The sequence below is a fragment of the Physella acuta genome, unplaced genomic scaffold (genome assembly GCF_028476545.2).
Source record: "Physella acuta isolate Inbredline_101_S28 unplaced genomic scaffold, ASM2847654v3 ptg000511l, whole genome shotgun sequence".
Classification (NCBI taxonomy): Eukaryota; Metazoa; Mollusca; class Gastropoda; family Physidae; genus Physella; species Physella acuta.
In genome coordinates this window covers 485,776-502,741 of record NW_026732030.1, presented here as the reverse complement: position 1 = coordinate 502,741, position 16,966 = coordinate 485,776, and the positions used below count along the sequence as shown (strand labels likewise).

At 32.7% G+C, this 16,966-nt stretch overlaps 2 protein-coding genes across 4 annotated transcripts; one reads left to right on the top strand and one right to left on the bottom strand.

The window, feature by feature from the left end:
* Positions 1-975: 975 nt before the first annotated feature.
* LOC131944832 (protein PBDC1) lies at positions 976-5,963 on the top strand. Of its 2 annotated transcripts, none has more exons than XM_059305676.1 (6): positions 976-1,102; positions 4,428-4,490; positions 4,636-4,695; positions 4,783-4,923; positions 5,289-5,400; positions 5,582-5,963. In XM_059305676.1, exons 1-6 carry the CDS (start codon positions 1,079-1,081, stop codon positions 5,683-5,685), a joined length of 504 nt encoding a protein of 167 aa, XP_059161659.1. In that variant the 5' UTR covers positions 976-1,078; the 3' UTR covers positions 5,686-5,963. The 2 variants fall into 2 exon arrangements, with proteins under 2 accessions (XP_059161659.1, XP_059161660.1); XM_059305677.1 differs by lacking the exon at positions 976-1,102 and adding an exon at positions 1,485-1,504.
* A 54-nt stretch (positions 5,964-6,017) lies between these two features.
* On the bottom strand, positions 6,018-15,901 carry LOC131944826 (uncharacterized). Of its 2 annotated transcripts, none has more exons than XM_059305654.1 (12): positions 15,769-15,901; positions 12,092-12,381; positions 11,595-11,692; positions 11,060-11,181; positions 10,602-10,685; positions 10,411-10,490; positions 9,341-9,464; positions 8,885-9,002; positions 8,468-8,517; positions 8,143-8,248; positions 7,144-7,362; positions 6,018-6,735 (listed from the first exon to the last, which is right to left on the bottom strand). In XM_059305654.1, the coding sequence occupies exons 2-12, from the start codon at positions 12,373-12,375 to the stop codon at positions 6,524-6,526; spliced, it is 1,497 nt and encodes a 498-aa protein (XP_059161637.1). In that variant the 5' UTR covers positions 12,376-12,381; positions 15,769-15,901; the 3' UTR covers positions 6,018-6,523. The 2 variants fall into 2 exon arrangements, with proteins under 2 accessions (XP_059161637.1, XP_059161638.1); XM_059305655.1 differs by having other exon boundaries at positions 8,468-8,514.
* Between the last annotated feature and the right edge of the window lie 1,065 nt (positions 15,902-16,966).

Genomic DNA, 16,966 nt, shown 5'->3' with positions numbered 1-16,966 from the left:
TTTTGTTTTTTGTTTGCCCAAGATTGAGAACAGCCGGTCAAAAACGTATAAACACGTACGCTTGATTTTTGTAATGGTACCTTGCGTTAAGTTTATTTATATGACTTTTTTGTGTTTATATAATTAATTTTGAATAGCCTACATTCCTTTTTATAACTATGCTATTCTTTAGTATGTCTTATTTAAATAATAATTAAGATAAGCAATATTGCTTTTATTTCGGAGCCCGAAGAAAGTTTATCGCTCTTCGCCCCCCCCCCCCCCTCCCCGAACTAAATGCAGAGGCGTAGCGATGGGGGGGGGGCAGGGGGGGGGACATATGTCCCCGGGCGCCGATCTTAGGGGGCGCCAAAATGGGTTGGAAAAAGTAATCGAAAGTTTGGGGGGGTGCAAATCGAAAGTTTGAGGGGGTTGCAAATCAAAAGTTTGAGGAGGGGTACAAATCGAAAGTTTGAGGGGGGGGGGGTGCAAATCGAAAGTTTGAGGGGGGGGGGTGCAAATCGAAAGTTTGTCCCCGCTACGCCTCTGACGAAATGGAATTAATATAGAAAATATGTACTTTTAACAGTGTGTCGTCGTCTTCCGTCGTCCCCCGTCCCCCCCCGAAATTTGAGTTCGCCCCCCTCCCCTTTTCAGGCCTTCGAAATCTAAGACAACCGAATAAAAGACAATTGTTTAAAAAATTGCAACAAATACTGATTAGTCTCTTAGGACTCTGACGAGCATACTAAATTTAGGCCTACATATGAATGCAGAAAAACTGATCGATTGGTTATATTTTAATTTTGTAAAAAAAAACTTCTCACGCCAGTTGCTCTTATTAAGTTTTGTTTAATTTCTTTTTTCGTTTTCATTCTACTAGGCTAACATAGATCTATCCCTTAGGCCTAAGTTAACCTACATTTTAATTTTATGTTTGGCTGCCTCAGCTCGAAAAATCGGAAGTAGAACTCTTTGCGGCAGTTCTAAAAATAACTCATAACAAACGTGTGTGTATTTTAATGATGTTAGATTCTTATTCTACTGTCTGATCTACATTTTTCTTAAGACTTTTTAGTGTATCGTTTATATTTTCAATATGGCATTCTCAATGTCTAATTTGGTGAGACTAATTTCATAGATCTTGATTAGGCCTAGTTCACATAATTAGTAAAATAAATTCAATACGGATATGCATACTCCCCATGGCCCAGCAGTAGGCATTTTGGTAAATTTTGCCTAATTATCTCAGAATGATAAAACACACATAATATTGAAGGCCATAAACTGCCATTTAATAAACCACTAAATTTATCACTGTAGGCCCAGTAGTTTTTTTTTTATGAATTTTTTAAGTTGTATGTTAAACAGCTTATATTTTATTGTAAAGTTGCAAAATATTTGGTGTCCTTCTTTGAGTTCATATAGCGTTGTTATTTTTTAACATGTAATGATAAAACTTTGCATATTGATACTAGAGAGTACAGGCAACAGGAATATGCAATTGAAATAAAGATCAGTAAAGGTAAAACCAAAAATAATTAAGACTAATTAAGGGTCATGGCGTTTTTATATAGAGAGCAACGTTAGTCTATTGTCAAACTGCACAACTCTGTTGTTAATAAAGATATATTGATAATACTTTGCATATTGGTGCTAGGGAGTACAGGCAACAGGAATATGCAAGTGAAATACAGCTTAATTAAAAGGAAAACAACTAATAATTAACTTAATAAAGCCCAATTAAGGAGTGCGGTGCCGTTCTACTATGATTGCCACAAGTCACTTTTCATACTGAATATCTATGTTGCTATTGATGATACAAAGATAAAACTTAGCACATAGATGCTTAAGGATGTTGGGAATAGAAATTTACAAGTCAAAAAAATGCTAGGAGAAAAAGACAATCACATATAATAAAGTCTAATTAATGGGGGTGGCACTGAAATCTTGTATCAATAATACCTGTGTATTATACTCATACTGGAATATGATATGGTTAGGATTATGTTGAAATATCTAAATATTAGTAGCATTAGTTATAGGCTACTTTTAATAAGTAGCCAAGGATGGTTAATCAATAGACAGCCTACAGAAACTAGATGAGATGTGTCGCAACTGAAGGATAGACAGCTGCCTTATTTGCTGATCTGAACCTACTGTTTAAAAAAAATTACTGTTGCTTAGTTTAAGTTATAAAATTAAGTCACATTGTTCAAAGTGTTACTGTTTCTGTTTTCTTTTTGACTTTTAAAAAAATGTATCTATCACTGTTGCTTTAGATCACATTATTAAAGTGAAGTGTTAATGTTTCTATTTTATCTTTGACTTCATTTATTTTACTTTCCATGCCTCTATAGATCTAGTAGTATATTTTAGCTATTATTAAATTTTAAAGATAATATACTATAATCTGAGAAATGACCAATTTAATCTTTGTAATTATTTTCTTAATCAGTTTTTCCTGAAACGGGGTAACTAAAGTTTAGACATCATCCATAAGTAATTTTACAACATAATTATATATTTAAGCTTGATGCAATAAATATTAGTTCTATTAGATTCTTATAAGCAATTACTCATTAAAATACATAGATCTAAATCTATTCTATAGGGGCCTAATATTTATAAGGGCCTATTTATTACTATTTAAAATTTTAATTAGGCCTATTATTATTACCCAATTGAAAATGACTAATATGGAAGATTATTAATGAATGGGACTATTAATTCCATTGCTTTAAATTTTATTTAATCCATAAAAAACATTCTATAAGCTAAAATCTTGCCAATTCAATGAATAGTGTTAAACAGTAATATCAAATGTGCGATTTTTTATATTTCATGCATATGGTCTATGGACCGTCATAAAAATTTTAACTCGGCCGTCATTATTAAAATTGCGTAGATCCCCTTCACTTCACGCAAGAAGCAATATCTGGTTATAAAGAGCTAAAAAGCCCCATAAAACCAACATTTCCACCCATCAAAATAGTTTGGCATTACTTATTTACTAGATCTAGTTTCCTGAACTTATCTCTTTTTTAAATGCCGAAATTTGGTTCTATCGATAATAGGTAACCTCGCGGCCCCTATCGCCCTGTTAAAAAATTGTGTCAGCGGGACCCCCCCAAGATTTACCAATGCTTTTTAAGCATGTTCCAATGAAAAGAACTCTATGAAACTGTTATTTTTGTTCTTGAGAATGGTTAGGATGCTCATTACAACTAATGTCTAGCTTATTATACTTTACTTTCTTGCTAAAATTAATACTAATTGAAAGAAGTCGGTTACTGCGTTTAATGAGACGTGCTCGCTAAGATACCTCGATAAAATTGGGATCGATATGTTAAAATGTAACTAATAGTTTTCCATACAAACATAGAATATAAAAACAGCCCACTTTGACGTATCGAATACATTAATTTATCGATTCTCTCATGATAACTAAGCACTTGGATGGAAAATGGCCGAAATTACAAAAGTTGGCTTGAAAAATTTCGGATGTGGCCAGATTAAACAAAATGGCGGACATCGAAATGCCTACCCAGCAGTCAGCAGCATACACTTGGTCGGGCGGGGATAGCGGGGCTTACATTAACTTACACTTTACTTACTTATACTTGACTTTACTAAATCTAGATCTAGATACTAAAAAAAAGTAGCTATTACTAAAGTACCTAGATCTAAATATCTCATTCAGTTGATTCAGTCATGATTTGCCTAAAATTAATAGATCTAGATTCTCGTGTAGTAGTTTAAATTTAGAATCGACCCTTTGAATCCCGGACAGATTTCCCCATTCCCCCCCCCCCTCAACTGTAGGCTTGTTGCATTGAGTTAAATATAAACTCAAAACAAATATATATAGACAATTTACTTTCAGTTGGTCAGGCCACATACCATGCACGCACAGTGTTGTGTGTCATGCCTAAACCAAAACAAATCAAAATATCTCCCTATTGAAAAAATGACTAGATCTAGATCTCTGTCCAATTTTAAAAAGGGTTGATTTAAGGCCCATTTTAATAATGTTAAAAAATTCGATCTACGCGGAGGAAAAAGGCTTTTTCTGCCCTTTTTAGTTAGGCCTAATTCCAAAAACGCATCAGCAGTGACAGCAGCCAACCAAAACACTGAAAAAGTGCACGTTTGATTGGTTGGTGGTGGATACAATGAAATCTCAAGGGTTTTCTCTAAATTTTTACCTTGTGGCATATATTTCAATTATAGGCTTATCTAGGTCGATACACACACACTCACATATGTATATATATGGGGGGGGGGGGTGACACCATGAAGTGCCGCACCGGGTGACACCCGACCTAGCGACTCCACTGATTTGAGGTAGTAGGCCTAAGTACTATTAGGCCTATATTTTTTAATATAAACATGTTTAAGTTTAGGCCTAGTATTTATAAGTATTTGTTTTTTTAAATGTCTGACAGAATGCTTCTGAGTTAAATCAGATAGGAGCTGCACTTGGACGACCAGAGGAAATGGGCAATGATGTAAGCTGTTTTATTTAATGTATTACTCAGTATTAGGCTAAATACATTGTATTTTTTATGTCTTATAACATTATATTCTTGTGCCTGGTTAAGGTTTTGGTATGATAAATTATCATAACTGATATTTTTTTTATTATAATGCAAGGCTGGTCTAGAGATGCAGTGGGCTGTTCGTGCAATGGACCATGCAACAGTTCATTATAATGTATGTATTCATTCCATTAGGATAATTTTACTATCTTTTTCTCATCATCATGGCTTCCTTTAATTTGTTTAACTTTTTAAATCCCAGCTTATTTCATCAGTTGATGCTTCACGATTAAGGTTGACAAAAATTGATGATAAAATCTACGAACAATTTCGCAAGGAGTTTCCTGATTTAAATGTTGCAAAATTAGACGAGGAGGATTTAAAATCACCTGAATCAAAAGAGGTAGCACTAATTTCTTTAGTAACATACATGTCATATTATTTTTCCCTCTTTAAAATGCTGCTTATGTCATTTACTAGTTTTAGACATTCTTTATTGTGTATGCTTATTGACTAGGTCAGTATAAAAGTAATTATAACTTGTGCAATAATATTTTTGCAAAATTGGAACTTAACCTGTGACTATCCATTTGCAATTGTGGTTTTATCGCCCAATTAAATTAATTTCAAAGTTGGATATTTAAAGCTTCTTTTTAAAAGCACGTAATCATTCCTTGGTGATCTTGTGCATTTTTTGTGATTACTACCCTATTAACATGATTCTTTTTGTTTATATCACTCATCAAAATTATATTCTCTTTTGAGCAGAAATGGAGAAATTTTTGTGAGTCTTTCAAAGGGGAAATAGAAGACTTCAACATGGGTACATTGTTAAGATTAAACTGTGAAGATGACTACAATCCAGATAGTACAACATTCAGTGAGTTTCTTTTGTGTAACAAACAGAAGAGGCATATTTGTATTTAGAAAATACTGTTTTTTTTCCTGGGCAGGGTTGTTACATACACTTTGGTGGGTTTTTTTTTTACTTGTTGTGTTTGTTAATGTTTCTGTACAATTTTAAGATAATTCACATAAAGTTTGGTATTTATTTGTTTCAGGTGTTCGTACACAGTTCCTTGCAATAGAAATTGCCAGAAATAAAGAGGGTCACAACACATGTTTGTTGACTAAAAAGCAGATATCAGAAATAAATAGTTCTTAGCAATAATTGTCTTTGTCTTTATGAATACTGTTGATGTCTAACTTTTTCAAGGTTCCCACTGTTTAAAGTAATTAAAAAGACATACTTTCATCAAAAACAACTTTATTTTCATTTATTTCTTGCCCACTAAAATTTCATACATAAACAGAAATTAGTTGGGTAGAGCTCTAGAATTAAACTGAAATAAATATTTTAATATTAACACATTTGTAATAGCTAGTCAGTAATTGAACCTGTCAATTGGTCAGGGTATCATTTATTAACCAAAACAGCTTAATCTGTCACATGTTCTTAAATGTTTCAAGCTTTATTATGAAATCATAGAACTGACATTTCTTAGGGCTAATTGAAAGAGAGCATACAAAGTTTCTTTCACATAAGCAAGTAAGGAATTAAGGCCAGCTTCACTTGCTTCAATTAGTCTGGTACCCATCACAGCTGGGTGACTTATACACATGATACATCAATTAAAACAAAATATAGAAACAACTAAATATTATCTTGGCAATCATAATTGTGACTATGGCATCTCATAGAATCATTAATAAAATATTCTTTTTTTTATAATAAAAACCTGTGTTTTATTTAACTGCATTATTCAAAATCATTGGAGACTAGCTGTTCTTACACTAACAGTGGCAGAAGTCTGCATCAATCTTTTTATCACATTATTTATTGAAAAATTATGATGTATCAATAGGAATGTCTAACTAGAAAAAGTATTCTTGGAGTTTACTGCTGTTTATATAGCTCATAATTTTTGGTACAAAAAACGTTTTACAAAATCGCAAGCATGTAAACATGGAATAACCATTCAAACTTCCAATAACTAATCTGATCATAAATTTATGATACCAAATAATGTAGGAACCATTTTAAGAGCATCACTTTGGACAATGAGAGCAGATGTGGTAGTGGTCAGGGACTTCATCTCCTCTTCCAGCTTGTTTTGATAGTCTTGGAGTTCTTGTATTTCTTTACACATAGTCACATTGTATTGCAAGCCTTTGTTTAAGCATTTTTTAAGCACTGAAATCTCCTGTTCACGTTCTTAAAAAAATGACATAACAATGAGAGGTAATCATAAATCATTTTAAGATTTTGTTATTGCTTAATGTTGTATATGGAAGAGTGTAGCCAAGTGCAATAATTGCTGACTGGAGTATTATTTGAACAAAGCTATTCTTTTCTTGATCAAGTACACCCAGGTTATCTAAGGGTAAAGGTATCTAGACTCTAGAGGTTGCACTTTAGATGATTAAGTATATATTGTGTACATGTTACTTTTTTATGTTTAACTGTTTTACAGTAATTGGTTAAAACAACACTAGTTATTTCAATAAATAAATTTTTAATGAAATTTAAGAAAAAGGTAATTGCAATACAACAGAATAAAATTATCAGAAACTGATACAGCTATAAAGAATGTCAGGTATTACACAAAAAATGTTAGCTCACCATAGTTTTTGTGGATGAACTCCATCATAAAGCCATGAATATCAACAGGACCTGGAGGGGTTGAGCTAGAACTACTGTTGCTGCTAACACTACTGGTAGCATTGCTTCTCAAAGCTGTAGAGAACTCATCCTGTGACATGTCCTCAGATACTACCAGAGCACCATCCATAAATGCCTGCTCTTCTCTTTGTTGACGTAGTAGTTCTTTTTCAACTTCTCCTATTTTGTAAATATAATAAAAATAAGTAGAATCCTGAAAACTTTACTATTTTTAGAAATGTTTGAAAATAATTTTTATAATTCAAACCCTTTAGTGAGAGAACTGGTTGAAGTAATTACACAACAGAATATTTTTAAAAATCTAATATCAAGTATACACAGTGTGATGACGCAATGTTGCGTCGAAGCCAGGTAGATAGCAGAAATAGGCTTTAGCGTGTTAGTCAGAGGTAGACCAATGAAAATTCAGAGACTGACCGGTCACGTGGTATGGTCAGCTGACCACTGGGGCGTGGGTCAGTAGAGCGATGGGCCAGGAGTTGATAGGTAGCGGTCAGAGACGGCCGAGGAATGTAGACAGTTAAGAGATCATGATTAGCTAGCGAGGTAGAAGGCGTGAGATTGTAGAATGTAGAGAACAGTTAGTGTTAGGATTGATCATGGGAGTGCGTAGTAGTAGGTAGCATGTGGTATGAACAGTCAGTAGTAGAAGTAAATAGTACAGTGTAGATCAGTTAGGTAGAAACTTGAACATATATATCATTTTAATAAAGAACAATTATAGTTGAACTTGAACTGTGTGTTATTGGATTCATTCGTTTCGCATCTTAAAAATCCCCACCCTCACACACAGTTTTTTTATAATTATTTGTATATGTGCCTAACAAAAAATTGTAAAACAACTATAAAAAATAAGAGCGCTAAAGAATAGGTTTTTGTTGGTATATTTAAAAAAAATTAAATAACTTGTGCAACCTATTACTGTATCATCCTACTCACCAGCAACATTCTGTATGTGAAATTTACCATACATGTGCTCTCTCTTATTATGAAGATTGTTGAAGTACACTTGACACACTTTACAATAAAGCTCATTAGATATTTCCTTTGTAATGGACAGGTCAAAACTTTATTAGAAAATATTTAAGCTCTTAAAATAACTAAATTCAAAAGGTATTTTATTTCACTAGTACCATGTCAATACTTGACTGGATTTAGCATAATAAACTTCACTGAATTGTGTAGAATAATAGTATTGCCATGCATTTAAAGTATATAATTAGCTTAATATTGTTAGTAAAGTACTGTAAAATCAATAGCTTACCTCATCACAGTTTAAAATATCTGATGATTCTTGAATAGATGATAAATCTGCTAAAAGAGATGGAACAATGAATAAACAGAATTCTTTTGCATATTATTTTATACAATATCATATTTACCGATTACTATTGCTATAACAACCTAGTACAGAAGTGTTTAGCAAAATATTGTGAACATAAATTTATGTTAATATATACTTGTTGAGATAACCAATTATCTTTTGAAACACAAATTATCACAGTATTTTATAGTGATATCTGTTCATGAGAGGGCTGTAAGAATGCGCTTAAGATTTATCCATACTGAGGATAAGCTTAATATTTGAGTCTGTTTTAAAAGTTGGGATTATCCAAAGGAAATAAATCAGCTTTCTTTACCACTAATTTGATTAGTTCTAGAAACATTGAAGACTACATACCATCATCGGATAACAGCAATTTTTTTCTCACTGTTTCTTGATATGTGTCAGATGATCTAAATGCCTTTAACTCTTGCCTGTAGCGCTTTTTATCTTCTGCTGCAGCAGCTAAATATTTCTGACAAAGTAAACATTTTTGATAGCATTTATTTAATCAGATATAGTAATTTTAATGCTTAAATGATGGAAAAATTGCATTCCGATATGCATAAATTTCAATTTAATAATCAGGTTTGCCTAACGTCAAATGAATTAATAAATATTGGCGAATTATGTTATTCTTCATAAACATTATAAATGGGTTATTCATTGAAAGGTTTAACACCAAATATTTTTTTAAATATACAACTTCAAATATATTAACCTTCTCTACCTTGTCTCACATGATCACTAAATCAGAACTCCCTCCATTATATGCATTACATTATTTATGGCTAAAAAATGTGTATGGCTTACATCTTTAATTTCTTGAGCCATGGTACTCCATTCTTGTCCAAGAATTTTTGTTACTTCTGAAAATGTGATACCTGGGTGGGTTTCTTTTATTTTTTTCCTTCTATCTAAGGCATAGAGCACGTACCTAGAACACATTTTTAAAAGAATTAAACATTAGAATGGATGCTTAGATATATTATTATTTCAAAAATATTTTTAAAAATCATATAAATTCACTTTTTTAAAACTGCTCTAAAAAACACTCCTCGGTAAAAATAAAAACAACTACACATGTTCTAGGTTATGTTGTTATTGTCTCAGCTACATTTAGTATGTCTGAATGGTATTAATTGTCTGATGTCATCACAACATAAGAGAGTAGAGAAATTAATTAATGGTTCCAACAACTGAACTAAGTAGAATAGTGTTGTTTTTTTATTTCTAGTGCATTCTTTGAATAGTAATATAAAAAGGGTTGGATGGTGATTAAAAGTAGAGGTTAAGAAGCTTAAAGGCCTGACAGCATAAGACTGAAAACATATGTCATGTATGAAGGGAAGGATAACTACTGTGGTAAAAGCTTTTAAGTAAACATGGTGTTTAACTGTACTACATGAGAAGATGTGTTAAACAAGGTACTGCCTTGTAGTGAAAGAAAATGTAGTGTAGTGTAAGTTACCATTGGTAATTTAAGCTGCAAACTTAGCTTCTCGTTGTACTTTTTAAATTAATTTATCAGTTGACTTAAATTTATATATATTGTTAAATTAATCTTTAATATAAATAAGGAGCACATCTGTATAACTGTGTTACCCACATCAAATGTATTATAGTTGGTGATAGAGAGAATGGGCCATTTGTTTCTTATAGATTATTATATACAGAATATTTGTAGATAAGATAGTTGAGACCTGGAATAGAGTTAAATAAACTATATATTCTAAAAAAAAAAAGTTGCATTACTTGTGTACCAAATGGTGAAGAAACTTATGTTATGTTCAACTTATGGGGCCAAAGAGGATAGTAGAGACTAACTAGACTTAATACAAACTGCAATTGATACAAGTTACACTCACACACGCTACACTTACCCAGTTACTGGGGCCCTGGGTCCAGTGAATGTAGGTTTGATCTTTCTCTTTTTACCTTTTGGCCAGCCACCTTTTTTCTTCTGTTATTGATTTAAAAATACATTTTTCACACAAGAATCCTGAGGTTGAATAATGGGAACATTTTCTCAAAATTTTAAAAACTTTAGGTGAAGCAGAAAGTGTTAACTTACTGTTGTGACACACATTTCTGTTGATTCTTCTGATACTGTCAACTGTTGATTTAAACCATCCTTTTCCATTGAAGAAACAGCACCCTAAAAGTCAATATATTAGAAATACATTATGCATCTTTATGAAAAATGTTGCAACCTTTTATTTTATTTCTAGAGGACAGATTAACTATTAGTTGGAAGAATGACATAGTAGAGGTAAGGGGAAGTCAATTGTTAGAGCAAAGTAAAAGTCCGGAATTGTTTCATCCAACTTTACACCGCTGATATAAACAAATGGAAAAACTAGTTGATAAGAAATATGTTTTCAAACTTAATCCTATAACTGGAGTGCATTAAAAATCATTACAGTGAATATTATTTTCCCACAGCAGTTGTATTTTATTTAACAGAAGAGTTAACCATTTTTACAAAGTAATTTTCTACAACAGTGTTATAGAATTTAATGGCATAGTTACCCCAAGATGTGTGGTGTACTTCAGCTCCTCATTTTCATCATTGAGTTGTGATTCATTAGACGCCTCACCCCCATACTCAGGAACTGTGTCAACTGACCCATCACATGTACCAAACAGTGAAACTGAATAAAAAGTCAAAGCTTTAAGACAATGTTCTATCAGAGCTCTAGGTCAACAAGTCAGTTGTCAACCATTCCTCTATCACGAGTAAAATGCAACAAGTAACAGTTAGTCCCTCAATGGTTATTTCTGATGTGTACAGTCTAGGAAATGGAAATGATCAAAGTAGATTTGCAGATAGTTGATTTTTAATTTCTTCTTCCTCTTCATCATTTTTAATATTTTCTATATTAAAGGAATCATATTACAAGACTAATGTCAAATACACACTGCACGGTCATCTCTAGATTTGCTAGTTCCCCATACAATTTCTCTCTGCTTGTGGCATTTGGGCTAAAATCTAGACCATATCTGTTAGTATAAAGAATGAAATCAAAACATTTACCGAAGAAAAACAACCATAAAAAAACCTAACCTGGGATGCAAGAAAGTAGAGGTCTTGAGGAATCACTTGGTGAGGAATCATCACCATATGATATATTAACCATACTTTCAGGCACTGTCAACATTAACCTAAACAGAAAACAGAAAGTTAGTACTATAATAATTTAATGAAGTTTAATGAAAAGAAACATCTGGTACTGAGGTAGAGATAGACTATTAGAATGTTTCCTTTCTCTGAATTGTCAGAGGATCTAAATACATTTTTTTACTAATTACATTTAAGCCTAAGGCTTACAAAAAAATAAACAGAGCATTCTGAAAGAAGTAATGTTCAAAAAAGCTTAACTATCTTGTTGAAATGGCATGATTTTAAGAACATTTTTAAGACACTGAACTACATCTTTAAGTTATTTAAGGACAATAAACTGTTTAAGCAAATTTTGGTAACAGCATTTTAAATATTTAATCACCTACAATTTATGCATAATATGACAAAAAATGGTTTAGGCTTTAAAAAAAAATACATACCCCCTTGGCGTTTCTAGTAAGACAGCATTTTGAGGAATAAATGCAGAATTAAGTGTAATTTCTCCATCTTTCTCCATCATGGTATTTGACATATCTGATGTTAAAGCAGGCAGTGATATAACACCTCTACTGCAATCATCAGAGGACAACTCTCCCATCATGCCCTCTGATCCATGACCAAAGTCAGTTGAAAGGACATGTAGACCTGCCCCATTTTCATCAACATTATTGTTTATGAGGGTCAACTCCGTAGATGAGACAGATGTAAGCAGATCGCTGTCCATTGTCACCTGTCAACATAACGTGAGGAGAAATAAACATTTTTTATGCAAGTGTATATGTTAAGTGTGAAATATAGCAAGCAAGGTGGCAAATATTATAATAAAGTATTGCTAAATTTTGTCAGTTAAATGTACTTTTTGCCTGTTACAGTAATTTTAGTTTATCAAGTAATCTTAAGCTAAGGGATACTGCAAATATTTTTAAACCCCTGCACCTTATAATCTGAAACTATAAAAATCCAATGCTTTCAAATTATATATCCTTTTTAGTTCTACCCCTCAAAGTTTTTTGACAGTAAGTGGTGTTTTAAAAAACCCTGTGATTTTCAAAATAAATTATGGAAATCACATCGCTTTAGAAAACAGGAAATACTTGATTCAATTAAAACAGTTGCAAGTGTAAGGCCTGGTTTTATATTAAAAAGAAAAACTATATAAGCCTGTATTGACTCCCTTTAAAAAAAAACATTCAGGTTATTATACCGTTCTATTTTCTTCTTCTCAATCTAACATTGCAAATCAAATATTGTTAAGGTTTTTAGTACTAGTCAGTAGGTAATCATAGTTAATTAATGAAAATAGTATAGTATAATGATAAACTTAAAATTTATAACTACTAATTGTCAACTATTTCTTTTTGTAAAAAAAATGTCCAAAGGGGAGTCAAGTTATTGCTTGTGTCGTAATGGTGGGATGAATGGTGAATTTTTGTTGACTATTCATGATAAGTTAATTATAATTATTTTATTAAGTACTTGCAAGAAAGAGGAATTAACATTCGCTAATAATACTAATAAAAATCTATTTCTTGAAAAATTACTTCACTTTAAGGGGATATGCGCGGAAAAAAATCACAAAATTTCTTGTTTTTCGTCATGATGGGTTTCTTGCACTTTTGGATACTTTGTCCATTTTTGTATAAAGAAAAAAAATAACTTTAAAGAGAAAAAAATATTTTATGTGTTTAAATTACGATTGTTATGACCCTATTAATTAAAAAATAATCAATTTTTCCCAATCTTACAAGCTCTCTATAAAACGTTTTATATCCGTCATTATATTGTATTTGACATCATTGGAAAGCTGGATTTCTCATGTATCTAATAAACTTAATTTCCTACATCTCGGAAACACCCAAAGCTTACAATCGCTTTGCAGTTTACACGGATATGGTACTTTCCTGACCTAGTTTTCGTTACTTTTGGCTGTTTTTCTCAGTTCGCAGGTTTTTAACACTAAAAAGCCTACTACTTTTTTATTTATTAAACAATGCAAACCATATTTTCAGTAAATGTTCTTGATGCGAAAATACAACTTTTGTCACGAGGGAATTGTGATTGCTTTCATAGAAAAAAAGTATTTGGTAATTAATATGCACATTTTGAAACTTTTGAATACTTAAAAGGGTACGATTTTTTAGACCTTGTAAAATTCTTACTAGTAATTATTTCAAAAAGTTGTCGTGACAAAAGTTTTAATATATACTGAAATATAAGCAGTTTAAATTTGATTGCTATAGGTGCATAAATAAAAAAGCCTTAGTATTTTTAAAAGTACCGAAAAATTCAAAATGGCGGAGGTTTTTTGGGTTTCCATGACAACCAAAATTGTTTTCGACCCTCTTTTTTGCTGTTTAGTACTTACTTTTATATGCCAAATATGATAAAAGTATTCAAAAGGCTTTAGATCTTAAAGTGTAAAAAATAGAAAAAAACATAGCATATCCCCTTAAGATATTTGATTTAGAACACATGCACTTTATCACTAGCTTTCATGCTTGCAGCTCTAGGTCTTATTTAAAATTAAATGAACATAAAAAACATCAGTTCTTCTTTAATTAGCAACCTCAAAGTACTTGAATCAATGGAAGATTGATGTTATTTCTACTGTTTTAACATAAAAAGTCTTGTTGATTAACAATTAACTTTATCTGGATGTTGCAATGGTTAATTTGAAACTACTTAGTAAAGTAGTAAATCTCTATTAATATTCTAATTACTTTGCATAAACTTGACAATTTATAAAATTGGCTAAAAAGAACAATAGTAGGAAACAAGTCACAAACATTAACATGTATTTGCATCAAAATTTGCTAATATTTTTATGTATGAAGTAAAGTGTCCAGAAGTGCAAATCGGCATACAATTATTAAATCCAATGTAAATATTTTAGATATATGTGCATATGTTGTATTTATAAAATACATAAAATATTTAGTCTGAAGTATATAGGCTTTAATTCTGCTAAACATTACACATAACATTTAATATAATTAGCCTACATATAATTTAATAGAATGTTCAGACTATTCAGTTTTCATAGCCTATTGGTTTTTTATCTTTGAATTAGCATGTAATGGGAAAAAAACAATTAATATGATTGATTTGCTCAACTCATCACAACAATAGTTCAACCACCTTTTTTTCCTGCCCATATTTATCAACAAAACATAACAAACAAAACTTAAGATCAAGACAAAAAGCCAACACAGTACAAAAGCTGTCATTGGTGCAATTGTCAACAGTACAAATGTGGACAGACTAGGCCAATGAAGGATAGGTCTATGGTAAGAAAACACACAAAACACATTATGCTTAAATTTCTTTTATAGGCTAATTAATTTTTCTACCGGTATTTGAATAAAAATGTAACAAAATTTTAGACTAATTTTAGACTTAGGCCTAGTATTTTTACTTATTATAAGAAGTCAGATTATCATTATAAAACATGATTTTTTTTCTGTGACTTTTTTTGTCTAATCAAATTTTGGAGAATTTTTATATCAGTGTCCGATAATGTAATATTCTTTAAAAAAGGGGTGTTAGGTTACTGGTAGTTAACTAAACACACACATAGCTGGCTAATGTCAATGCTAACCCTGTCCCTAACCCTGGTCCTACCATATGCCTAACCCTAATTTCTAACCATAAAATTAGTCAAGATTACAATACTACTAACAACCCAACACCCCTTTTTTAAAGATTCCATTATTGGATATCCCAAATTTTTCTCTTGAGACTTCTTTCCATTCACCATTGGCCAGGTAGTACTCACACTGTAACTAACTACTGTAGTAAAGTACTAAGAAGTAGAATCTACGTAGTACATAATAAATACACTCATTACTAGATTCTAAATCTATTTACGCGACTACAGACAGACTCAGAGGAGGAGTACAGTTTATAATTTAATTTGAGTCAGATCTAGAATCTAGTGTGTTACTGGGAGTAGTGGGAGCTACGTTACTACTCAGACTCAGTGACAGTGACAGTTAAATTTATTAAATTAAAGTTAAACTAGATCTCTAGATCTAGATCTAGACTAGTCTAGATCTAGATCTAGTAGTTAGTAGTAAGTGGACTGCATAAGGAGAAACTTTTTAAAAAACAGGCCTACACCAAATGCCAAAGTAAAAACTGGCTAATCATCCTGTTAAAATGTATACATAAATAATAGATCTTAGGAGTTTTAGTGTAGAGATCTTAGATCGAAGTCCTATTTATTTATTTATTGTTCACGGAAGTGTTGATGAAGAAATTGTTTCTCCTAGTAGCTTCCCTTGGCAATATAGAAAAAGCATTTTCCGTGACGTTGAGACTGCTAAAACCTGGAAAAGGTATCGAAATAATTACAACGAGCCGACCCGCGGCATCATACGCCGCTATTTAGATCTAGTTGTTGTTTTTTCGTTTTTTCTACTTTTCAGTTATTCATAATTTGTGAATTCGACACTACCAACGCTGCCACTGAAAATATTTCTTTAAAACACTATAAGTAGCTCGTTAAAGAAGATAACCCCCCCCCTCCTCCCCCCCCCCCTCCTCCGTTAAAGTAAACTCCACTTAGTTACCCTCCCCCCCAGGGGCGTAGCGAGGGGGGGGCGGGGGGTGCGGACCGCAGCGGGTGACACCATTTAGGGGGGTGACAACAAGTCAAAAAATAGCAAAATATATAGAGAAAAACTCGAGGGGGGGGGGGGGTGCAAATCGAAAACTTGAGGGGGGGGGTGCAAATCGAAAGTTTAGGGGGGGGGGGGGTGCAAATCGAAAATTTGAAAGTTTGTCCCTGGGAAGGGTCTCTATGCCTCTGGGGGGTGACACCATTAAGTGCCGCACCGGGTGACACCCGACCTCGCTACGCCACTGCTCCCCCCCCCTACGTTTAAAATCGTTTCAAACTATATTAACTAGGCTGCCCCTAATAGTCGTCACTAAACCTGGCTCTGTTTGTAAACATTTAGAGTGAACCACAGCTCACCAGACCATGTTGGGGTGGGGGTGGTAGGGAGCGCGTTTACAGCTTGTTTTCTAGCGTCTCCCAGAAAAGAATTATATATATATATATATATTTAATTTGGTCTAAGATATTTTATCAGCGACGTGAAGCTTAAATCAGAGGTATAGCAATGGGGGGCAGGGGGGTACATATGTCCCCGGGTGCCGACCTTAGGGGGCGCCAAAATGGGTTGTAATAACAAATTAAAATGTCATTTTAGCTGCATTTTTGCATTATTAATAGTTTGAGAGGGGGGGGGGAGGTTGCAAATCGAAAATTTGCTCCCGAGGGGGGCGCCAAATTGAAAGTTTGTCCCGGG